The 20492-nt window shown below is 50.9% G+C and overlaps 11 protein-coding genes across 13 annotated transcripts in view; 4 read left to right on the plus strand and 7 right to left on the minus strand.

The window, feature by feature from the left end:
* PPTG_22648 (hypothetical protein) overlaps positions 1–1938 on the minus strand; it is a gene marked incomplete at its 5' end in the record, with an annotated part of 6063 nt that extends 4125 nt beyond the window's left edge. Inside the window, 8 exons of the mRNA XM_008905504.1 lie at positions 25–216; positions 297–662; positions 735–801; positions 865–947; positions 1018–1155; positions 1221–1562; positions 1634–1813; positions 1876–1938. Coding sequence (XP_008903752.1) covers positions 25–216; positions 297–662; positions 735–801; positions 865–947; positions 1018–1155; positions 1221–1562; positions 1634–1813; positions 1876–1938 — 1431 coding nt within the window. The remainder of the gene's footprint in view (positions 1–24; positions 217–296; positions 663–734; positions 802–864; positions 948–1017; positions 1156–1220; positions 1563–1633; positions 1814–1875) is intronic.
* A 358-nt stretch (positions 1939–2296) lies between these two features.
* On the minus strand, positions 2297–3271 carry PPTG_10082 (hypothetical protein; the record flags this gene model as incomplete). The annotated part of the gene is made up of 1 exon (XM_008905323.1): positions 2297–3271. One exon carries the CDS (start codon positions 3269–3271, stop codon positions 2297–2299), a length of 975 nt encoding a protein of 324 aa, XP_008903571.1.
* Positions 3272–3681: 410 nt separating this feature from the next.
* On the plus strand, positions 3682–7322 carry PPTG_10083 (hypothetical protein). The gene is made up of 3 exons (XM_008905324.1): positions 3682–5739; positions 5812–6069; positions 6152–7322. The coding sequence occupies exons 1-3, from the start codon at positions 3819–3821 to the stop codon at positions 7171–7173; spliced, it is 3201 nt and encodes a 1066-aa protein (XP_008903572.1). The 5' UTR covers positions 3682–3818; the 3' UTR covers positions 7174–7322.
* Positions 7318–7641, minus strand: PPTG_10084 (hypothetical protein; the record flags this gene model as incomplete). Its single annotated transcript, XM_008905325.1, has 1 exon — positions 7318–7641. One exon carries the CDS (start codon positions 7639–7641, stop codon positions 7318–7320), a length of 324 nt encoding a protein of 107 aa, XP_008903573.1.
* A 378-nt stretch (positions 7642–8019) lies between these two features.
* Positions 8020–8400, minus strand: PPTG_10085 (hypothetical protein; the record flags this gene model as incomplete). The annotated part of the gene is made up of 1 exon (XM_008905326.1): positions 8020–8400. One exon carries the CDS (start codon positions 8398–8400, stop codon positions 8020–8022), a length of 381 nt encoding a protein of 126 aa, XP_008903574.1.
* A 130-nt stretch (positions 8401–8530) lies between these two features.
* On the minus strand, positions 8531–12238 carry PPTG_10086 (hypothetical protein; the record flags this gene model as incomplete). The annotated part of the gene is made up of 1 exon (XM_008905327.1): positions 8531–12238. One exon carries the CDS (start codon positions 12236–12238, stop codon positions 8531–8533), a length of 3708 nt encoding a protein of 1235 aa, XP_008903575.1.
* PPTG_10087 (hypothetical protein) lies at positions 12166–13569 on the plus strand. The gene has a single exon (XM_008905328.1). It carries the CDS (start codon positions 12450–12452, stop codon positions 12948–12950), a length of 501 nt encoding a protein of 166 aa, XP_008903576.1. The 5' UTR covers positions 12166–12449; the 3' UTR covers positions 12951–13569.
* Positions 13040–16003, minus strand: PPTG_22649 (TKL protein kinase; the record flags this gene model as incomplete). Its single annotated transcript, XM_008905505.1, has 17 exons — positions 13040–13144; positions 13212–13386; positions 13455–13530; positions 13596–13636; positions 13723–13737; positions 13821–13873; positions 13935–14016; positions 14087–14242; positions 14294–14344; positions 14418–14688; positions 14750–14804; positions 14873–14906; positions 14964–15120; positions 15190–15412; positions 15477–15581; positions 15667–15739; positions 15807–16003. 17 exons carry the CDS (start codon positions 16001–16003, stop codon positions 13040–13042), a joined length of 1869 nt encoding a protein of 622 aa, XP_008903753.1.
* Positions 16004–16073: 70 nt separating this feature from the next.
* Positions 16074–18623, plus strand: PPTG_10089 (hypothetical protein). The gene is made up of 4 exons (XM_008905329.1): positions 16074–17232; positions 17321–17437; positions 17525–17628; positions 17694–18623. Exons 1-4 carry the CDS (start codon positions 17052–17054, stop codon positions 18468–18470), a joined length of 1179 nt encoding a protein of 392 aa, XP_008903577.1. The 5' UTR covers positions 16074–17051; the 3' UTR covers positions 18471–18623.
* PPTG_22650 (hypothetical protein) lies at positions 16090–16761 on the minus strand (the record flags this gene model as incomplete). Its single annotated transcript, XM_008905506.1, has 1 exon — positions 16090–16761. One exon carries the CDS (start codon positions 16759–16761, stop codon positions 16090–16092), a length of 672 nt encoding a protein of 223 aa, XP_008903754.1.
* Positions 18621–20405, plus strand: PPTG_10090 (hypothetical protein). 3 transcript variants are annotated; one of them, XM_008905331.1, is made up of 6 exons: positions 18621–18969; positions 19042–19115; positions 19198–19273; positions 19338–19448; positions 19514–20020; positions 20087–20405. In XM_008905331.1, the coding sequence occupies exons 1-6, from the start codon at positions 18703–18705 to the stop codon at positions 20150–20152; spliced, it is 1101 nt and encodes a 366-aa protein (XP_008903579.1). In that variant the 5' UTR covers positions 18621–18702; the 3' UTR covers positions 20153–20405. The 3 variants fall into 3 exon arrangements, with proteins under 3 accessions (XP_008903579.1, XP_008903580.1, XP_008903578.1); XM_008905332.1 differs by having other exon boundaries at positions 18621–19115; XM_008905330.1 differs by having other exon boundaries at positions 19514–20405.
* The last annotated feature ends 87 nt before the right edge of the window (positions 20406–20492 follow it).

Here is a 20492-nt window from a genome sequence, read left to right on the forward strand (position 1 = left end):
AATCATTTCTAGTAAAATGCATACCTTTTGGTCCTCGTCGCTGGGGTTTATCATGGCAGGCAGCAGTTGTGGTACTCGAGAAATTGCCATTCCCTGAACAACCGGTGATTCATCGTTCATCAAACTCAGCACTAACACCTTCAGGTACCGCATCGCTCGGTGCTGTCCTAACAGTAGAGCGACTTCATGGATTCCAGCAGCGATGTGATGCCGAACCTGTGACGGGAAATACCCAAAGAAAACCCAAACTAGGTTAATTACTGCATTCATAACAACGAGAGTGAGGAATGTTGTACCTCTTCACTTGGATCACTCGCCAGCTTGGCTAGCAAATCGTCCATCAAAGTGGATATATACGTCGATCCAAAAGCTTTTACGATGGCAGGGAAATTATACGCGCAGTATTGCCGTATTTCCTGTTCTTCATGAGAGCAAAGCTTCGAATAACCTTGCAGAAACACTTGGCCTGTATCGTTTCCGACATGATTCAGGGTGGCTAGCTTTGTGACGAGCTGGCCGTACTGCTCGGCTAGCAATGGAACGAGGTAGTCAGGAAGCGACTCGGCAATCCCGATAAATTCTGGAATTATCTGTTTGGTGCGATCCCGAGCAGGGAAAAAGTCGAATAATGACAAGAGGGCGAGAAACGCTATTTGCTTGACCTGCAGAGTTGGTAAGCAATAATGTCAATCTTAAGCGCAACCACTTCCAATAAAACACGTGATATACAATACCTGTTCTTCTTCGTCGTTTAGCAACTCTAACAGCTCTGGTAATAACTCCTTGCAAGCGTGTTCCTCTCTGTTTTAAACAGACGATGCATAAGCGGAAATTAATAAAACCGTGGAAAAACTATACACGAACCCCACTGCCCGAGCGAGTCCGTCTAGTTGAATACACATGCATTTGCGAACTTCGGCGTCTGTGTCTTGGCACAAGGACATCATCTACGAACAGAAAAAATGTTAACCTTGAATCGTACAATAAAACGCTGCTAGATCTCAAACGCAGAAATACCTTTTGAAAGTAAAGTCCTTCAATGTCTGGGGCAGACAAGAGATTCAAAGCGGTGACGGCACCCAGAATAAAGCAGCAAATAAGCCTCGAGCCGGGTGTTTGAGAAACATCCCCTTTCTCAATGGCTACTCGAAGAATCTGTAGCAGAATAGAAAATATTAGTTCACGTTGCAGCGTATATCTATTGCTCACATTCCCTATACCTGCGTCTTCTTCAGTGCAGTACCGATGCGTGGCAGAAGTGCAATAACGACCGAGCTTGCTTCTTCGGCAAAGTCCTTTTGCTGGATCTCCGCAATAATATCGAGTGCGAAAGGGACCAGCAACTTGGTGACCTGTTCGTCCGAAAGAAGAAATACAGCGTTTTTCTTCTCCGTCCAGCAAGTCTCAAGCTGGTGAGCATATTCATCGTGGAATGTGACGGTCGGATAGCTCAGCACTTTTCCATCGACTGTTGCACATGCCAAGCTCGCGAGTCCCTTGAATAACTCAAGAAGAACCGCAACGTCGGCGTTCATTTCCGACTCGTACTTTTGCCACACACCCTGGAGACGTGCAAATTGATCATAGTCTTAGTGAATTGTTCGGAAAACGATTTCTTGACTACTCGCCTCACCTTCATACAATCCAGAATAATACTTAGATTTGTCTTTGAGTTGTTGCTCGCCAGTATCTTCGGTAATGAGTTCAAGATGCTAATCTTCTGCTTGTCCAGCCCTGTCTTGAGGAGCTTCTCCGCTCTTTCCATTTCCGGCATGTTTTCGTCTACATTGAGCTTTTCGAGATCTGATTGGGACTAAGGACATACCAGCTAATTTGTCAGCTTCATTATAGTGATTCGTTTTCAAAACGACGTACCAACGTGTCTTCGCGTTCGAAACATTCCGCCTCTCGCTCGTTAAAGAAGCCGAGGTCTTCCATTCTGAGGGATGTCTTGGTAAGCGGTGGACTGGAGGAGCACACTGACCACCTCCCTCTTCATCCCCTGGGTGCGAAAAACTCCCACGGCGAGCCTGTTCCGCCGCGTCCTAATGCTACAGCTTCCTGGATGCGCCTTCTCCCTAGATAGCACAGCGCCCACACACACAGCAGTCATCACAAAGCACTTGCTCCATCTATTTTTGAAAAACTAGCTTTCTCGAAACCACTGCAGTGTTAGTCTGAACATCATGCACTATCTCGTTAGTCTCTATTGTACGTATTATAACAGCTCGTGTCCTTTTCTCCAGTAGTCTATCTGGGTCCGATAATTCTGCTAAGATCTTGTCGTTTCTAGTTTCTAGTTGGAGTCTTCAGCAAGTGGCATGATTTCGGCATATTTTTGCCAGATGAAGGCTACTTCCTTCTCCTTCCCCTCAACGAGCTGCTCTTGCCGTCGACGTTCAGTCTCGCGCTGAGATTCGCTCAGTAAAAGTTCTTCACGTAAACGGAAAATCTCCTTTCGAAAGATCTTCTCCTTCACCTGGGCTTTCTCTACAGCTGCAGTCAACTTACCAACTTTCTCTCGCAGCGTCACCAAGAGCTTCTGCTTATCGAGTTGTTGTTCAGCTACGTCGAGTTTGTCCCGGTCACGCTCCTCTTTCTCCTGCATACGCTCGCGTTTGACACGCCCCAGCTCTTCTCGACAATTCTGGCACTGTCTCCGAAGCGACTCAATCTTCAGCTCGCGTTTAGCTAACCGAGTTTTCCACGATCGCTGGGTCGCCTCCGCCGCCTCGACGTTCTGACGCAGAGTGGCTACCAATTCGCGCTCCTTCTTGCGATAATCCGTGTTTTGCAGCTTGAGTTCATCCACTGACTTCATGACAGCTTGAAGCTTGGCCTTCCAGGCCTGCACATCGTCGGTCTTCTCCTCAAGCTTTTTGTTGAGTTCCCATTTCGCTGCTTTTTGCGCTGAAAGTTCACGGCCCACGCGGTGAAACTCACTCTCCCAGTGCTCACACTGCTTTTCTTTACCTTGCAATGCAGCTTGAAGCGCCTTTTCGCGTTGTTCTCCTTCGTAAAGCTGCATTTCGCGTGTTAAGATGCTGCCCTTTGCTTCGGCGATTTGTGCCTCCAGAGTTTCGATCTGTGTCATGGCATCGGCCACAAAGGTCATGCGGCACTCGAGCTCATCCGATGTCTCGTGGAGCTGCGATGTCACCGCTGCCACCTGCTCCTGCAGTGCAGCGACCTCCTCGTCTCGATCACGGAGCTTTCCCCGCAGAGCTCGCACCTCCGCCGCAAGCTCCAGCTCCACATCGCTGTCTATCATCGCGTCTCTTCGTGCGTGAAGAGACGTACACTTCCAACCGCTTGACAAGGTCAAGTCCGACGCATCCGACACATCGGACTAGCAAACGAGGCTTTGTCGTGACGTGCCACTTGCTTCAGGTGGATGGAGATTCAGCGAAGATTCGCACTGGCAACGCGAACGAAATCGACAAGAGGATAAGCATAACTCAAGATTGGGTTTGGTTCGCTCTGTTCGGTGTCTCGTTGCCGCCATTGGCAATTACATGTATCATGCATGCCATTTACATTGCACTGTCGCAGCTGGAAATGGCAGCCTGCCATCGATCTGGCATTAATGGTGGTGCTTGGTTCGCCATGCAACTTGAAGCGGTCATCCTCTATAAATAGATCCGCGCTCGTTCATTGGGCAGATTCACTCATTCTTGTCCCAGCTCGCATCAAAGCACCACTTTAGCTTTTGATCCACCCGTGAGACCCGTGTATTTCATGGTAACGGCGGCTGGTCATTAGAACAGTAAAGGCACGCCTCTCTCAACTTCAGGACCATCACTCTGCATCTTTCTGCGATGGAGCGCACGCAGTCGCTCCCAGTTGCGCCGCCGTCTGTGCTGGCGTCCATGTCACCCCCGTGCTCGCCGCCGCCTCTATGCTCGCCGCCAAGTGTGTCCAAGTACGTGGTGGGCGTATGCGCTATGGAGAAGAAGACGCGCTCCAAACCCATGCGGGAAATCTTGCGGCGTCTCGAGAAGAAGCGGCAGTTCGACGTGTTCGTGTTTGACGACGAAACGATCCTCAACCGTCCCGTGGAGGCTTGGCCGGCATGTGATGCGCTTATCTCGTTCTATTCGACAGGTTTCCCACTCGAAAAGGCCGAAGAGTATGTGCGCCGCGTGCGTCCCGTACTGGTCAATGAATTGGGTATGCAACACGTACTCTTCGACCGCCGCAAGGTGTATGCTTTGCTCACTCGACACGGTATTCAGGTGCCGCGCCACGTCATTGTGAACCGCGATTTACCCGGTGGAAAACAGGACGAACTCATCGAACACGACAACTACGTCGAGATCAACGGCGTACGCATCAACAAGCCGTTTGTAGAGAAACCGGCAGATGCAGAGGACCACAACGTCTACATCTACTATCCGACCAGTGCTGGTGGAGGCAGCAAACGTCTCTTCCGGAAGGTAGGGGACCGCTCAAGCGAGTTCTACCCGGACGTGAACCATGTCCGAAGAGATGGCTCGTATATCTACGAAGAGTTCCTGAATACACAAGGAACGGACGTCAAGGTGTACACGGTTGGATCGAGTTATGGCCACGCGGAAGCCCGCAAGTCTCCGGTACTTGATGGCCGCGTGGTGCGTGATTCAGCAGGCAAGGAAGTACGCTATCCCGTCATATTGAACTCGACGGAGAAGGAGATGGCGAGGAAAGTGTGTCTAGCCTTCCATCAGACGGTGTGTGGCTTCGACCTGCTACGTGTTCGCGGCAGTTCATACGTGTGCGATGTGAACGGTTGGAGTTTCGTGAAGAACTCGAAGAAATATTATGATGATTGCGGACTCATCTTGCACAATTATTTGGTGTCGGCACTGCGTTCGCGGTACTTTCGCCAACGCCGTGCCAATTCATTGACCTCTATGGGTACGCAGATGTGTCCGCAGTACGCCACGGAACCTAATGTCATGAGCAATGGAGGCCACGATTGGCACAACCATACAAGACCAAGTTCGGGCTCGGATGTCTCCGAATCGAGCGTAGCTAGCGCTAGTAGCGCTGGCTTCACGCTTGACGACGAGAATCGCGAGGAGCTACGCTGTGTCATCGCTGTGGTGCGTCATGGTGATCGTACGCCTAAACAGAAGCTGAAAACTCTTGTATGGGAGAGGGATCTCGTAAACTTTTACGAGAAGCGGCGTAGTGAACGCAAATATGACGAGGTGAAGGTTAAGGCAGTCGCAGATCTCCAGGAGCTACTAGACCTGGTGCGTAGTCTGATTAAGGCGTACGCCCCTGGTGTCGGCTCTAAGGACGCGGTCTGGGAAGAAGAAGGAGGCGACAGCTTTGAAAAGTTACTGCAGATGAAGCGTGTGCTGGAGCGGTGGAAATTTGCTGGTATCAATCGCAAGGTGCAATTTAAGCCGCACAAGAGCTACGCTGCTGCAGCTGCTGCATACGCTGAAGCTCCCGATGGAGCAGAGAAACCGAAGGTCCTCATGATCCTCAAATGGGGAGGTGATCTCACAGAACGAGGTAAGCGGCAAGGAGAAGAGCTGGGACAGTCGTTCAGAAACAGTTTGTATCCTGTTGAAGTGGAAGAAGGGGGTTTACTTCGTTTGCACTCGACTTTTCGTCACGATTTAAAGATCTTCACATCAGATGAAGGACGTGTGCAAATGACTGCAGCTGCATTTGCTAAAGGCTTTTTGGAGCTGGAAGGAGATCTCACACCTATCCTCGTGAGTCTCGTCACAACTCTGGGAAGAGGTAAATTGTCCATCCTGTTTTGTGTCATGTTGCCATTATGCGTTTGTTCTCACGTGTTGCATACGTCAATAGATGCCAATAAAATGCTGGACCACTCTGGACAAGCTGACGCTAACGAGGAGATGCAGACGATAAAGACCAAGTTGAGGACTTTATTGCAGCGGGATTACTCTTCCATGGAAGAGATGAAGGCTGCAATCGCCCCGTTGAAGACGGAATCTATCATTCAGGCACTGGAAATCATAAAGAATCCGAAGGAAGCATTGGTTCGTCTTCTGGAACTTGTTCGCAAATTTCGAACTGAAATTGCTGAGCGTGTCCAGGACAAGCGTGAGTTGGCATCGATAGAAGGACGTGTGACGCTTATTTTACTAACACTTTTCAACACTTTTCGTTTTGTATATTTTTTCAGAGGCAGATGAAGCAACTCCATTGTACATGGGTGAAACATTCTCGCTCATGTTCGAGCGCTGGGACAAGATCTATCGCGACTTCTACTCCACCAAGACTGACACATTCAACATGAGCAAGATTCCCGACGTACACGACTGTATCAAGTACGATCTGCTTCACAACTCGAGCGTCGGCTGGAAGTACGGTCTTGAGCTTTTCAAGCTCGCTGAGGCTCTTGCACGGTGTTACGTTTCACAGGAGTACGGCATGGATATAGCGGAAAAGCAGTCAATTGGCAATCGTGTTTCGCAAGCACTGTGCGCAAAGATCCGAGCTGATATTGTGACTGTCATGTCGGCATCAGCAGAACAGGAAGAATCGCCTTCCCCCTCGAAAAATCTGTACGGAAATGGAGAAGCTGTTGAAGACGGTACTGTTGATCTCGCTGACCCGGATATTGAACACCACGGATACCGTTTGGACCCGTCCTACGCGAAAGAGCTGCGAATTAAGAGTCCTGGAACTCAAGTTCGCACGCGTCTTTACTTTACGAGTGAGAGCCATCTCCACACGCTGCTGAATGTGCTGCGTTTCCAATGTCCATCATGGCGTGCACGGCATGAAGGTGGCGAGGACGATGAGTACGATATTTCGCTCGAGCAGGAGAAATTCAGCAACGAAATCTTGAAGCGTATGGGCATCAGCGTCAATGACCACATGACGCAGCGCAAATACGTCTTTCGAGAATCCAAGCTCATCTCTGATGGCAGTCGACGTGCGTTAGACCGCGTAGCCGAGATCAACTACCTCGCTCACGTCGTTATCCGGGTCTTTGAAACTCCATCGCTGCCTCAAGACTGCGAGGATCGCTTCCGCGTAGAAATCTCCTTCTCCCCTGGTGTAAAAGATGGCCTTGCAGCCTTCCCTGACGGCGCCGAAGGAGTGGAGGACACGATATACCTTACCAAGAATATGACCGGCGTCATGTTCGAGGACATGCTAGCGGCCTGCGTCTCGTCGATCCAGAGCACTTCCGTCTAATGAAACTAGACGACATCATTTTACATTTATTCATGGAAATAGAGCACTCGAGAACACGAAGAGTATATAAAGTCATTGACAAAATCACTTGAGTCAATTACTCAGATGAGCTTGATACGTGTCGGAAGCTTTCCTTGCTCTCCTCTACTCCTGCCCAAGCCACTCGGTGAAGCGATGCGCGTGATACGCAGCCGACAGCGCTCCAAGCGACGCGATTGATACGGGAAGCGGCTTCTTCGTGCGCACAGCACGCATGCCCATCGCGCCCATGGTGATCGATGACATGAGCAGCCCCACGCCGTGGCCGTTGGTCATCTCGCCCTTCTGCAACAGGTAGCCTGCGACGCCGAATCCCGCGCCGAGCGTTACTCCAGCCACCAATGATGGAACACTCTTGGTCTTCAGGTAGCCGAACACTCCACCCGCCGTAAGCAGGCCTGCCATCGTGTATGTCGGATGGTGCGCCATTTCGTCCTTGAAATCAAAAGTGAGATGCGTGTCACTTCACAGTCAAGATCGGTACACTGTACCGCTGTTGTTTACTCCATGAAAACCTCTTGACTGGCATATTTCCTATTGTGAATTGTACATTAGCTAAAGTATTGCTGAAAATGTCCTACAACGCACACCAGCCTTGAATCGGTACGTATCTTCTTCTTGATGGAAACCAACGCAGGAACATCCGCGCCACGTAGGACCCCAAAGAGCCGAAGCTCTGCGTAACCGAAACGAGCTCACGCACGATCCAAAGCAGTCAATACTAGGGGAGATCCGATTGGGACAGCTTGGGAGACACACAACTGTAAGTTGGTTGTGGCACAGATACGCTAGCACTGGTTCTTACTGTTAATCGTAGCTACTGGGCACTGGTGGGGCGCCAGGGATGTAGCGCAATTTGCGTGGTGGGTTGCTGAGTTGGTGAACGTGGTAACCCGCCGACATTGCACCCGCCGTGGCGATCAGCGCTGGAGCACGGAGCCCAGTTAGAGCCGCACGGCGTTCCATCACGCTCGTGATGATACCCGACATGGCCAGCGACGTGCCGTGCTCGAAATGGTGGTCCGTGATGGTATCCGTAAGCACCAGCAGCCCTGCGCCCAAAAACCCGACGCTCAGTGCGATGCCACCTACGAGCGACGGAATGTGGCGCTTTAGCACGTAGCCAGCGCCGCCGGTGAGACCCACGATCGTCGCGTACGTGAACGCTTGATGTTTTCCTCCTGCCATGTCCGAAATCGCTTTAAGTGAGACGGTCAGCTACCAAACCTTTTACTCTGCATATACTTTTATAAAGGATGTAGCCAAATCAACTTAAAGTGCACTGCAACTTCACATATTCATCAGCGAATGTATCTATCTACTTGCTGCGCATGATGTGACGCAACTCAACGCCTAGGATCTCCGTGACCTTGAGCTGCATCTTAGCCATTTCCTGGCAGGCGCAGACTTCCTCCACCTCGGGCAGGAAGCGGCAGCAGGACGCAGCCACTTCAAAGTGTTCGAATGCCTCGCTTGTACGACCCTGCGCAAAGAGCACCTGGGCAATGTCCAGGTGTGCCGAACTGCAACGAGGGTCCACTTCAAGAGCCTGCTTGAAGTGTGCGATGGCACGCATAGGATCGTTCGTGCCCACATACACACGACCAGCGTTCAAGAACGGCAGCGGACACAGCGGCGACAGCTCCCACGCGGTCAAAAAGTGGCGCATGGCGTCGGCATAGTTACCCTGATCGGCCAGCACTTCGCCGTAGAACAGATGCACTTCCGCCGACCCCGGGAAATTCTTCGAGGCCTCCTCGAATACGTCCTTGGCCTGGTATGTTGAGCCGCTCTTGTAGAGCGCCATGCCGTATGTTACATGGGTAACCGGCAGGGCATCAGACCGCGAAATGCAGCGACGCAGACATTGAGCGGCCTTGTAGTAGTTGCCATCTAGGAGCTCCATCTGTCCTAAGTGAAGATGCACGTCTGCCTCGTTCGAGTCCAGCTCCATGGCCTCGGAGAAGCACGACGTGGCCTCGTCCGTCTCGCCGATTTCTGCCAAGAAGCCGCCCTTCTTCACCAACGAATTCACCAGCGTTGGCTGCAGCTCCAAGCTCTTGTTGATGACTTCGATAGCCGTGTGCACGTCACCCACGACATAGAGCAGCGACGCATGCAGGTTGAGTGCCAAAGCGCGGTCCTCTACGGTGAGACCTTCGGCTTCCATGTCCTTGGCCACAAGCGTGGATATGTCATGTTGGGCTTCGCCGTAGCTCTTGATACGCTTGTAGTGAATCGCACGATGAAGTAGCGTGAGCGCGTCCAGGTCAGATTGTTTCACATTCTCCTTCTTCGCGATATCGAACGGCACACGCGCAGTGTAATCCGCGTCGTGCTCGAATGCGTCAAAGTAGCTGTCAACCAGCCACGAAGACGGAAGTTCGTGCTTCTTCTCCATCTTCGCGAATAGATTCTTCGCCACACGACGACCCACCAGGCGCGACACACGGTCAATGGACTCAGCGTGCTCCGCCGAGCGCGAGCCATCAAGAATGAAGGACGTCACGTAGTGCTGCATGGCCGTTTCAGGGTGCTTTGCCTTCTCCTCAACGATCCCCAAGCACTCGTATGCACCGACACAGTACGGGTTGAGCTTCAGTGCAATCAGAGCTTCAGTCTTCGCGCGGCTCAACTCGTTCAAGTCGAGGAAGCTCCTGGCCCGGCCAACTATCGCGTTTTCCAGGTCCTTGTGGTAGAGCGGCAGGTACTCGAAAGCCTTGGAGTACGCTGCCAGTGCGACTTGGTAACGCCCTGATCGCCGGCGAATGTCACCATCCAGTACAGCCTCACGAACACTTGCTAGCTTGTCAGCAAGCGAGTCGTCAGTTTTCAACGAGCGAGTGAGGAAGTGCTTAAGAACGTAGAGTGACTTCTCCGCCTCAGCCACTCGGTCTGCAAGCTGCTCCCGCTTTTCGTCGTGAAGAGTATCACATAGCGCCTGGAATTCAATCTGACTGAGCTCCTTGGTTTCGTCCTTGATGACGTCCCATGAAGCCTCCGCTAACGCCTGGGTGAATGACTTGATTTGCAACGTACTCAGCTTCTTGTGGTCAGTACCCACGTCCTGTGGGATGAAACCCAGCGCGTAAACAGCGCTCGGATACATGTGCTTCCAGCTCTCTGTAAACTTGTCTACAGGCTCTGCATCGTTACTGTTCTCTTCCACCGTCGCGGTTTGTGTAGTTCTCTCGACATCAACCTTTTCATCACCGACAGTATCCGTCTTGCTGTTGCATTCCTCCTCCTTGGTATTCTTCTCCTTAGGAGGGTTCTCCTCGCTATTAGCATCCTCAACGCTGACTTCCGTATCCTTGACGGTGGATTCATTCTCGACGGTTTGCTCTTCAGTCACCGGGTTTTTCTTGAAGGTTGTTTCAGCCTCAGTTGAGCTATCTTTGAAGGCAGCACCTTCCTCAGTAGCACCGGCATCTTTATCTTCATCTTCCTTGTCCATCTCATCTAGCTCTTCCTCGCTAAACTCTTCCTCCTCCAGATCGATCACAGTTTCTTGAGGGTCGAACTCGCTTTCTTCATCGCTAGACTCCTCGTCTTCTTCATTTACACTATCAAACGCCCACGGAGTACGTTGGCCCACTAGCTCGCGCATTTTCTGCTCCAGTTTCGTTGCGAGCTCAAATACATGGTCCTCGCTGAGGTCTGGCACTTCCACTACTGCGGGCGGTGTGTACAGAACTTCCCAGAGTTCGTTAATTGCCTTTACCTGCGCTGTGCATTCGTGGTCGTGCTTTTCCTCCACCCATTTGTGCACACTCATAGCCATCGCGCCTTCATTGAGCCCCTTCTCCTGGTAGATTAGGTCTGAGCATACCTCGATCACGTCCTGGAAGAGCGACCCACACTGTGTTTTAACCTCCTGCAGCGAACGCTTCTTGCGCAACGAAGCAGGGAATCCGAAAGGGGCCAGCACGAAAGATACCACGCGGAAGATTGTTCGTGATGCATCCAAGAACTCGTCTTTGCTGACTGGCGATGGCATATCAAAGAACCGGTGGCCATCCTTAATCCACACAATCTCCTCAGCTTTTTCTTCCTCGTGTTCCTTGCCAGTATCTCCTCGCTCCAGGCTTGCCTTCCCGCTGAGCTCGTCTTTGTAGGCTTTTTCCAATTCCTCTACTTCCTTCTTACCCTCTTCAGTTAAGTTGACTTCACTCGACTGTGGTGAGAGATCGAACTCTCCTTTATCAGTTTTGTACAATAACCGACCTTCGAGGAAAATGTCGGCCGTACATGAAGACGGGAACGACGTGATCAATGTGTCCGTAAGTGCTTCTGAGCAAAATGCAATCCAACCGCGTTGACCAGCCAGTAGCAACGCAGTGGCGACCGCGGCAGCTTCTGCTGGTACACTAGCTACAACTGCAACAGGTTTATCCAGATCAATGCCGTTCACTTCCAATACCTCTTTCAGCTCCTCCACAGGCAGAAGGAACGCTCCTTCGCCGCTTTTGTCGGCACTAGGCTCCTCATTACTCTTCTCTTCGGACCCTGCATCAGTAAAAATGGACGTAAATGGAACGTTGATTGCACCGTCAAGGTGGCCCGACACCTCCTTGCCACTAACAAGGCCCAAAAACTCTTTCTGCTCTCTGCAGTCCAAGATCTGTACCCTGTCCTCCTCCTCTTGTTGCTGTAGCACCTGCTGGACAAATGCCGCTGCGTCCAGAACTTTCACGGCACCAGTATCGGGTGCTTCCAGTGCTGCCTTGTCGCAGTTGAGCAGCTCCGCTAGCGAGAAGCACGTGCCCATGGCCGAGTCGCTAACGGAGACCGTGGCACCGCTCTCTTTTGACTGCTGCAGCTGCCAGTGCAGCATACAGGCCACCGCTAGCTGGTGTTTGGTGTCCTCGAAGCCTGAGAGCGTGCAGAGCTTGGCGTCGTCGTCGCGTGAGGCTGCCGAGAGCCCACAGACACGCGCCACCTCCTGTACGCACGACTTGCTGTTGGGAGAGACCTCCGGCGAGTCCGAAACGCGCACGATGAGCTGCTCCAGCGCCATCCCCATGTCCGAAAATGGAGGGTGTGGTGTGCTAATGAGTATGTGAGACCTCCCGTGCAACCTTGCTTATCACCGAGATGGCCGGTGCTGTTGTGGTGGGTGAGATTTGCACATGAAGTGGCAACCGCGTCAATACAAATCCCAAATGATGTTGCCATATGTGTGTTGAAACACCAAACTCTGCAAACTTTGCTTGTTGTAAAGAGGAGTGACGGTCATGATCTTCTCGTTCTACATCTACACTCGCAGCGGGTCGTGTCTGTACCAGGAGAAGTGGAATGTCCCCAATGGCAAAAGCGTAACGTATTCAGATCCGGAGGAGGAGAAGCGTCTGCTTTTCGGCTTGCTCTTCTCGCTCAAGGAATTCGTGGGGAAGATCGCGCCTACGACGGCGACGCAGACGAGTGCGGATCCGTTCGGGACGGCAGAACCTGCTGCTTCTGGCGCTGGCACGGCACCCGAGGGGATGCAGCGATACCAAACCAACTCGTACACGTGTCACCAGTACGAGACACCCAGTGGTCTGCGCTTCGTGATGATGACAGACAACCAGGCGGGTGACATGACTCCCACGCTCAAGTACATCTACTCACAGATCTACGTGGAGACAGTGGTGAGCAATCCGCTAAGCGACACCAAGAGCGGCAAGCCGATTACTAGTCAGCTCTTCCGTTCGCAACTAACGCAGTACCTCGAGGGTCAGCCGTGCTTCAGATAAAACAGCGTTGACTACTGATCCATGCGTACAAACATGAAAAATAAAATGCGTGTTAAGAGGGTTTTCGACGCGAGGTTTCATGTTATGGCTCATGCAGCAGGGAAGAAACCCTGGAGGATGTGAACTACTTCAGCTGCGGTGGGACGGAGAGCTGGCTCATGGTGCCAGCATCGCTGGATGAGGTCACGGAGTGGCTGAATAGAGGAAGGGGTTTAGTGTAGGTCAGGATGATAATTTCTCGAATGTGTGTTGTTCACTTACCAGCGGTGTCATGGGAGAGATTATGGGTCGTCTTCGCTCTTGGACGACAGCAATTGGGATTTGGGCAGGAGCCAGGTCCCTGAAAGGTGCAGCCCCTTCACAGATTTCCCACAAAATGATGCCAAAGCTGTATACGTCCGCTGACAATGAGTACTTCTGGCTGGTAAGGACTTCCCTGTTGAAGCAAACACCTCCGTTATCAAAACGTCGCTCTCCAATTGTCACGATATCTATTTCACGTACGGAGCCATCCATTGAAACGTGCCACAACATCCTGTCATTAGCTCCGATTGATCGTTTGAGCGCGATATTCCGAAATCTGTACTTGCATGAGTAGTGAACTGAGATTACATAGTGCGTATAACGTTAGTTACCACCACCTACCGGCAAGTTTTACACGTCCCTCAGCCGTCATGAGCAGATTCCTTAAATTCACAAAGAAGATCAGACTGCCAGCGTCCACAAGAAAATTAAAGTGCTACCACTAGTACCACTAGTATATCATACGTACAGAGACTTGAGATCCCTACATACAAATACGCACGTTGTAAACGAATAGCAGTTATCGCTATGATGAGGTGTAATTTACAAGATGAAATTGTGCCTAACCTGTGGATGATGTCGAACGAGTGAAGAAACTGAAGTCCCCGAGCAATATCCAACTAACAACACAAAATTCACTGAGACCTAGCGTTCATACTGGTTGATCAGCTTTGACCGTACCATCATGTGAACTCGTTTAGTCCAGGATGTAGGAAATGGTGGAATTCGGCGCGTTTTGTCCGGAACGCCATTGATGAGCTCGCTGCACAGTATACATGCGTATGTTAAGTATAACACAACAGCTCATCTCGCTACGTCTAAAGAGAGCATACAAAAGCGAAAACGGGAGATACTCTAGTACGAGGGACAGTGGTTTTGCGCACACCGCAAGAAGCAAAACTAGCGATGGATTGGGGCCGAGTTGCTGCATCATGTTCACTTCATTTGCGAACTCACGCTCCACGGCGCTGCGATCAATACCGGTGAAACTACACACCGGTCGTCAGCTAATAAACTTTACAGGTTATTTGGATACTTACGACTTGACTGCAACTTCAGCTCCTCGCCAGTTTCCTTTGTAAACTTGACAACTATCCATGATGCAACATAAATAAATTGTTTTCGCTTTTAAATACTCCGAGCGCTTCTACTCTTATCACGCACCTGCTGCCAATTCCGATTTGCTTCTGAATGGCAAGATCCCTCCACTCGACTTCCCGAATTGTACACCCTGATTTGAGAATCTTGCCCAAGTAGGGTGACTTCAACTCAAGCCGCGTTGGTGAAGGGGGCGAAGCACCTTCATTCTTTTTTGGAGATTGTTGGTTCAATCCTAGTAGATCCACGCTACCAACAGGAGTAGGTGCACTCAACTGATTCCGTGTAGGGGAACCAGGCAGAGTTCCATTGGGATCAGGAGATTTTTGCTCTTCAGCTGCACGACAATGACACAAGTAAGCGTTCTGGAGACAACATTGGAACGGTGCTTAGCTCGCCTTGAAGAAGAATATATACAACGGGTAGGTTGCTGGAACATAGCCATCGCACATCCTGTCAATAGTAAGCACAATATAAATACCAATCTTTCCAATCAGCGACCTGAGTTAGTATTCGCATACCCCATCCGACTTTAATAGCATCGCTTCTTGGGGGCTTCATAAATCGATTGTCAGGTGTACTCAAATTTCAACAGCTTAGATGTGAACCTACCTTTTGAGGAACTTCAACGAGATTCCAGGGTGCATAGCTGCTGGAATATGCGGCTCAATGGCTTGCCGAAGTTCTAACAATGTTCGAACCATTGGCACGGGAAACTGCTTCACTGTATCCTTCCACTTGCACCGGAAAAGCATTTGCCGCGCTTCGTCTATACAGAACCGTCCGGTGGGTAAAATATAGCACCGCTTCGCATAGTGTTGTGAATCAAAGGTGTTACCTTTTCCAGGCCTTTCAGAGTATAAAGTTGGTGCTGATGGCGTCAGTAATGGTGCGTTTACATCATACAGCGGTTGCACGAGAGCACCGACTGATGGTCCATTAGTTGAGCCATCTATCCTCGAGCACAATTCCTTGATCAGGAGACGTAAGCTGTATCCCTGTGGCCACCCTCCCTGCAACAAATTAAGTCGACCATTTTCAAACATAGAGCCGGGAAGTCTCTGCCAATATACGTGAGATCTATCCAAAACTCTCAAAGCTGCATGTGAGACAACATCTCCTTACTTCAGCCCCTGCAGTGCAGGAAATCCAGGGAGCTTCGGCTGGAAAAGCTGACGAAATACGAACAACAAACTCGATCCTCCCGTCGACACCTCCACGAGCATGGTGCTGAACAACAGATCCGGAAGGGTACAGATGTAAAATGTGAACTTGAGTACTACATGGATAACATCCACTTGAGAAAGTGAATTACATTTTTCTTGAGCAAGGCGAGCTGAATGTCAACGCCACTGCAGTCCGCTGATCCTGTTCTGATGATGCGAATCCTACTCCCGGATATTTTCTAACGTTAGACAGCGATCTGGATTCTCATAGACGCTAGTGTCAACTTACCCATCTACGCGAGGCAATTTTCGCAGCTCCTTTTGAACTTGGACATAGGCGATCATGTTCTGGAGCTGCTGCTGTGTGGACTGCGAGGCATGGATGACCTTCGACGTGAGCGTAAGGACGAAACAGCGTAAAGCAATTTTACTCGGACTACAGACCACAGACAGGAAAAACAGATCCGGGACATTCGCGCGATGCATGTGCGTCGGTATGATCAGCTTGGCCAACAAGTGGTGGTAAAATAGCCGACTACTGAAGCAGTCAAAGTAACCGTTGATGAAAGTGGCTACACAGACGAAAAGAACAGATAGTGATGTCTCAGACCATGGGCGTCCAGCAAAAAATGCGCTGGCGTCCACAAACTGAGTTTTGTCCAGGTTGGACTCCAGCACTGCTGGACTGTTGCAGCGGAAATCCAGCGTAAGAGCGAAGCTTGCAAGGCAATTGCAGAGACCCAACCAATTCCTCCATTTTCACTTTTGCCTCCAAGCGCGAACAGCTCAACAACAACTACTACACCACCGCTCAACATGACTCGCTTCCTCTCCTGCCTCGCCATCGCAGTCTTCGCTGCCGTTGTCTCTGCCGACGTCGTGAGTGACGTGACATCAGCCGCAAATACTGCTGGAAGTGCGGTGTCCAATGCAGCAAACGCTGCAGCCAACGCAGCTTCACCTGCCGTGGACGCGACTGGAAGCTGGGTCAGTGGTGCCGCCGATACAGTTGCTAGTGCTGCTGAATCCGCTGCAAATGCTACTGGAAGCTGGGTCGACGGAGCTGTCGACACGGTATCCAGTGCCGCTGGACCTGCTCTCGACTCGGCTGGTAGTGCACTCGACAGCGCGGCGAGCGCGATCAGTTCGGCGGCCGATGAAATTTCCAGTGATATGCGAGATGACAGCGGATCCTCTTCAGCATCGGTGACAACGGTCTCCATGGTTGGTGTCGTCACAGCCATAACCCTCGTGATGAACTTCGTCTAAGTAGCATTCGCACTTGTGCCGAACTTTAAAGTGCGCTCATAAATTGATATTTCTTCTCAAGTTACTTCGTATCTTAATCCGTCTATTGCCATTACGATTGAGGTACATTCAAAGGGGATGATGGTGCAAACGAGTAGCCCGAGTTGGGGTGCAGGTAGCACAGATAGATATTATAGGTGTTGAAGTGGACAAAGCGTAGCGGTGATTGGCCAATTTTCTTCCGATACAAAATGTTGCATGTGCCACAGTAGAATTGTCGCGAATTATGTGGCGGAGCTCTTGGCGTGCCGCAGCCATCGCCGCATACCGCGGTGGTGCACGGCGTATCCCGAGCGTCAAAGTGGATGCGACTACTCGCCGGTTTGCTACGGGCTCTTCGTCGGCAGCTTACACTGTCGCTGGCGTCGGTCTCGCAGTGGCAGCAGCCATCACATACGAACAGCGAGGTGGGAGTTGAGACGATCAACAGCGCTTGACACTGTGAACTTACGTTCTGTTTGTCATTGTTTGTTTTTACGTTTTGCGTTTGTGTAGAGGAGGTCACACACTTAGAGGCACGCCGAGGAAAGAGCAGTACGCTGTCGCGTAACTTTATTGCTGATGCTGTGGAGAAGGCGTTCCCGGCGGTGGTGAACATTGCGGTTGACTCAGGTGAGCTTGGACATCGACTCTATCTTTAATTGATTATTGCTGCTTTCGAGTATCCGCTGATATTTTATTTAATACTGTTTCTCATAGGATACTTTGCTAGCAATGGATCGGGATTCATTATCACGAAGGAAGGGCTGATCGTGACGAACGCCCATGTTGTCGCTCGATGCAATCGCTACTCCAAGATTCAGGTCTGTGTTCAGGTGTGAGATGCTGTATTTATACCATACTAACTGATATTGAAACACGACCACAGGTGACGTTCGCGGATGGTAGCAACTACCCTGCTGTGATCCACAGCGCAGACCCTCTATCAGATATCGCCCTTCTCCAGATAAAGTCCGAAGAGGTGAAGGAGTGGCCTATGATTTCGATCGGCTCATCGTCTGAGCTGCGTGCAGGTGAGTGGGTCTGCGCCCTCGGCAGTCCGTTCTCCTTGCAGAACAGCGTGAGCGCTGGTATCATAAGCGCCGTAGCTCGGCACAGCAGCGAGCTCGGCTACCCGCAAAAGGGTGGCGAATACATCCAGACGGATGCGGCCATCAACGCTGGTAACTCTGGTGGTCCGCTCATTAACCTCGATGGTGAGGTAATTGGCATCAACACAATGAAAGTGGATGGCAGCGTGGGTATTTCGTTCGCCATTCCGGCGGATACGGCAGTCCAGGTCATCGAACAACTTCGGAAACACAAGAAGGTCGTACGACCTTACATTGGCATGCAAATGATCAATTTCAACACTCGAGAGCTCCAAGAGATCGGACGCATGTTCCCGGACGTGAAGGAGGGTGTAATCGTCAAGTCAGTTGCCCCAGGCTCACCCGCTCACAAAGGAGGCTTGCTACCCGGCGACGTGATCGTTTCGTTCGACGGAAAGAAGGTGCAAAGTACAAAGGACATTTTGACCACAGTGGGTTACACCATCGGCCGTCACATCCCTGTGCAGGTTAAGCGCCGCGGAGAAAAAAATCTCGTTAAGCTGAAAGTGACAACGGAACCGTTGCCACCTCCGATCCAGCAGTTCAGAGGCTAGATATAAATTGAAGTCTTGCGGATGGCTTCAAAATTCGAAAATAAAACCGAAAATTGAAGTCTTGCGGATGGCTTCAAATCCGAAAATAAAACCGTAACAACTATCCCTGGATCCGAAAATAAAACCGAAAACAAGACTGCTGGATTTTCGTGCTCGCTGGTTTTTTAGTTACTTCCGCGTTACTGAGTCAAACGCAAAAGTTTCAACATCATAAAGAAACCTGAGCACAATAATGGCGGATCCACAGCCGGTGAAGGTGCCGCCAACGTTCAAGACGCTGCTGCCGTTCATCCGGCGCGCCGAGGAGCTGGATAGGGATACCTCGCGGCCAGAGTCCAAGCTAATCGCGTATTTCTGCCGCCAGTATGCTATGGAGCTGGGCATTAAACTTCGCGAGAACGACGCGTCCAACGAGGCGACAGACTACTTGCTATCGCTCATGGACCGCCTGGAAGATGAAAAGAACAAACTACCAGACTTTACGCAGGAGGAAGGGAAGGTCAGTGGGCAATGCGATACGGTGTTTCCTGATGTTGGAAGTAGTGTGCTGAATGAGCTGAACTGATTACAGGAAATCTGCGAGGATTTCGCAATGGAAATTTTCTCCAAGGCGGACGATGAGGATCGCGCAGGACTGGCGAACAAGTGCGTGGCGAGGGCTACAGCATTAAAGGCGGCTTGAATCTTGTCCTGCTGACGTTTTTGGATGTGGCTGCGTTTTCTACAGGGGCACTGCTCGTACGTTCTACGCTGCTGGCACGTTTTTCGACATTCTGAACCAGTTTGGGGATATATCCGAGGATGTAAGATATTTATATGTTAAGAGTGTTAGACATGGCAATGCCTGATGTATAGTGTGTCTTTCAGGTTGTGGAGAAGCGTCGCTACTGCAAATACAAGGCTGCGACGATTTTGAAGGCGATTAAGGAAGGTAAAACGCCGACGCCCGGGCCGCCAGAAGGACTGGACATGAAAAATGTGCGTATATGCGTCGTGGAACGTGGTAAACGAAGAGCTGACAGGATTTTGTTGCACTTATTCAGACAGAAGACGGAATTGATGAGGCAGCGCCAGCACCCACACCGGTGCCTGCCACTCCGCAGCCACCTGCTCCCGCTGTGGTAACACCACCGCTGCAACCATCAGAACCAGCATACAACCCAACATCTTTTCCTTCACTCACCGAGTCGGTGAGATCAGCGGGTGCAATGAGTGCGAGCGAACTTGATAGTACTTGGGCCGGGCCTCCTACAATCCAGTCACCCCTAGCACCATCAGCCCCGAGCCACTCTGCACCGGCCGCTCCTTCATCCTCGGCGTACTCAGTTCCCACGGCCCCACCTGCTCCCACAGCTCCAACACCACCCTACCGGCCACCACCAGCTCCAACTCCGGCATATCAGCCTCTCCCTGCTCCAAAACAGTCGTATCAACCTCAGCCCAGTTACACACCTCAGAGCACACCTGCTCGCACGCGTACTACCCCCGCATCACAGAACGAGATTAATGACGCGATTGAGTACGCCAAATTCGCCATCGCTGCTCTCAAGGTACGCGATTCGGTTTTTGTTTTGGCAATTCATTACCTGGTTACTTACATAATTCTTTGTTCCCAGGTGAAAGATATGAAGCTGGCAGAAGAGCGTTTGGAGATGGCCCTGCGCAATATTAGAGGAGGGTAGATGCATTGCTGCCAGACTTGAGTGCTTTTTTTTTCAGAATTATTCGTATTGTTCATCTTTTTGTTGTCGTAAGCGTTATTTTTCCAGCTTCAAGTGGGCACCCTTACGTGAAGGAAGCGTAGATAGAGTGGCCTGAGCCCAGTCCTTGATCTCTGAAAACTGCGCTAGAATTTCGAATACTGGAGTGCGCAACAGAGTTAGAATCAGTACAATTCAACAAACATCAATTAGACCTACCATGGTTGACAGTCAACACACGCGTTGCAGAGCCCATTTCGACGACGGTGTCGAGTGGCAGTTTAGCGGTCTCAATGCCTTGTTCCACCGCCTTCTCGTACGT

The sequence above is a fragment of the Phytophthora parasitica genome (assembly GCF_000247585.1).
Source record: "Phytophthora parasitica INRA-310 unplaced genomic scaffold supercont2.20, whole genome shotgun sequence".
Lineage (NCBI taxonomy): Eukaryota > Oomycota > Peronosporomycetes > Peronosporales > Peronosporaceae > Phytophthora > Phytophthora nicotianae.

What these genes read in the sequence shown, in the direction of transcription:
- PPTG_10083 (XM_008905324.1), top strand. Translation starts at nt 3,819, where the DNA reads ATGGAGCGCACGCAGTCGCTCCCAGTTGCGCCGCCGTCTGTGCTGGCG. An exon ending in CGTCACAACTCTGGGAAGAG is followed by an intron (nt 5,740 to 5,811) that starts GTAAATTGTCCA and finishes ATACGTCAATAG; the next exon opens with ATGCCAATAAAATGCTGGAC. An exon ending in TGAGCGTGTCCAGGACAAGC is followed by an intron (nt 6,070 to 6,151) that starts GTGAGTTGGCAT and finishes ATATTTTTTCAG; the next exon opens with AGGCAGATGAAGCAACTCCA.
- PPTG_10087 (XM_008905328.1), top strand. Translation starts at nt 12,450, where the DNA reads ATGATCTTCTCGTTCTACATCTACACTCGCAGCGGGTCGTGTCTGTAC.
- PPTG_10089 (XM_008905329.1), top strand. Translation starts at nt 17,052, where the DNA reads ATGTGGCGGAGCTCTTGGCGTGCCGCAGCCATCGCCGCATACCGCGGT. An exon ending in CATCACATACGAACAGCGAG is followed by an intron (nt 17,233 to 17,320) that starts GTGGGAGTTGAG and finishes GCGTTTGTGTAG; the next exon opens with AGGAGGTCACACACTTAGAG. An exon ending in GAACATTGCGGTTGACTCAG is followed by an intron (nt 17,438 to 17,524) that starts GTGAGCTTGGAC and finishes TGTTTCTCATAG; the next exon opens with GATACTTTGCTAGCAATGGA.
- PPTG_10090 (XM_008905330.1), top strand. Translation starts at nt 18,703, where the DNA reads ATGGCGGATCCACAGCCGGTGAAGGTGCCGCCAACGTTCAAGACGCTG. An exon ending in TTACGCAGGAGGAAGGGAAG is followed by an intron (nt 18,970 to 19,041) that starts GTCAGTGGGCAA and finishes AACTGATTACAG; the next exon opens with GAAATCTGCGAGGATTTCGC. An exon ending in TTGGGGATATATCCGAGGAT is followed by an intron (nt 19,274 to 19,337) that starts GTAAGATATTTA and finishes TGTGTCTTTCAG; the next exon opens with GTTGTGGAGAAGCGTCGCTA.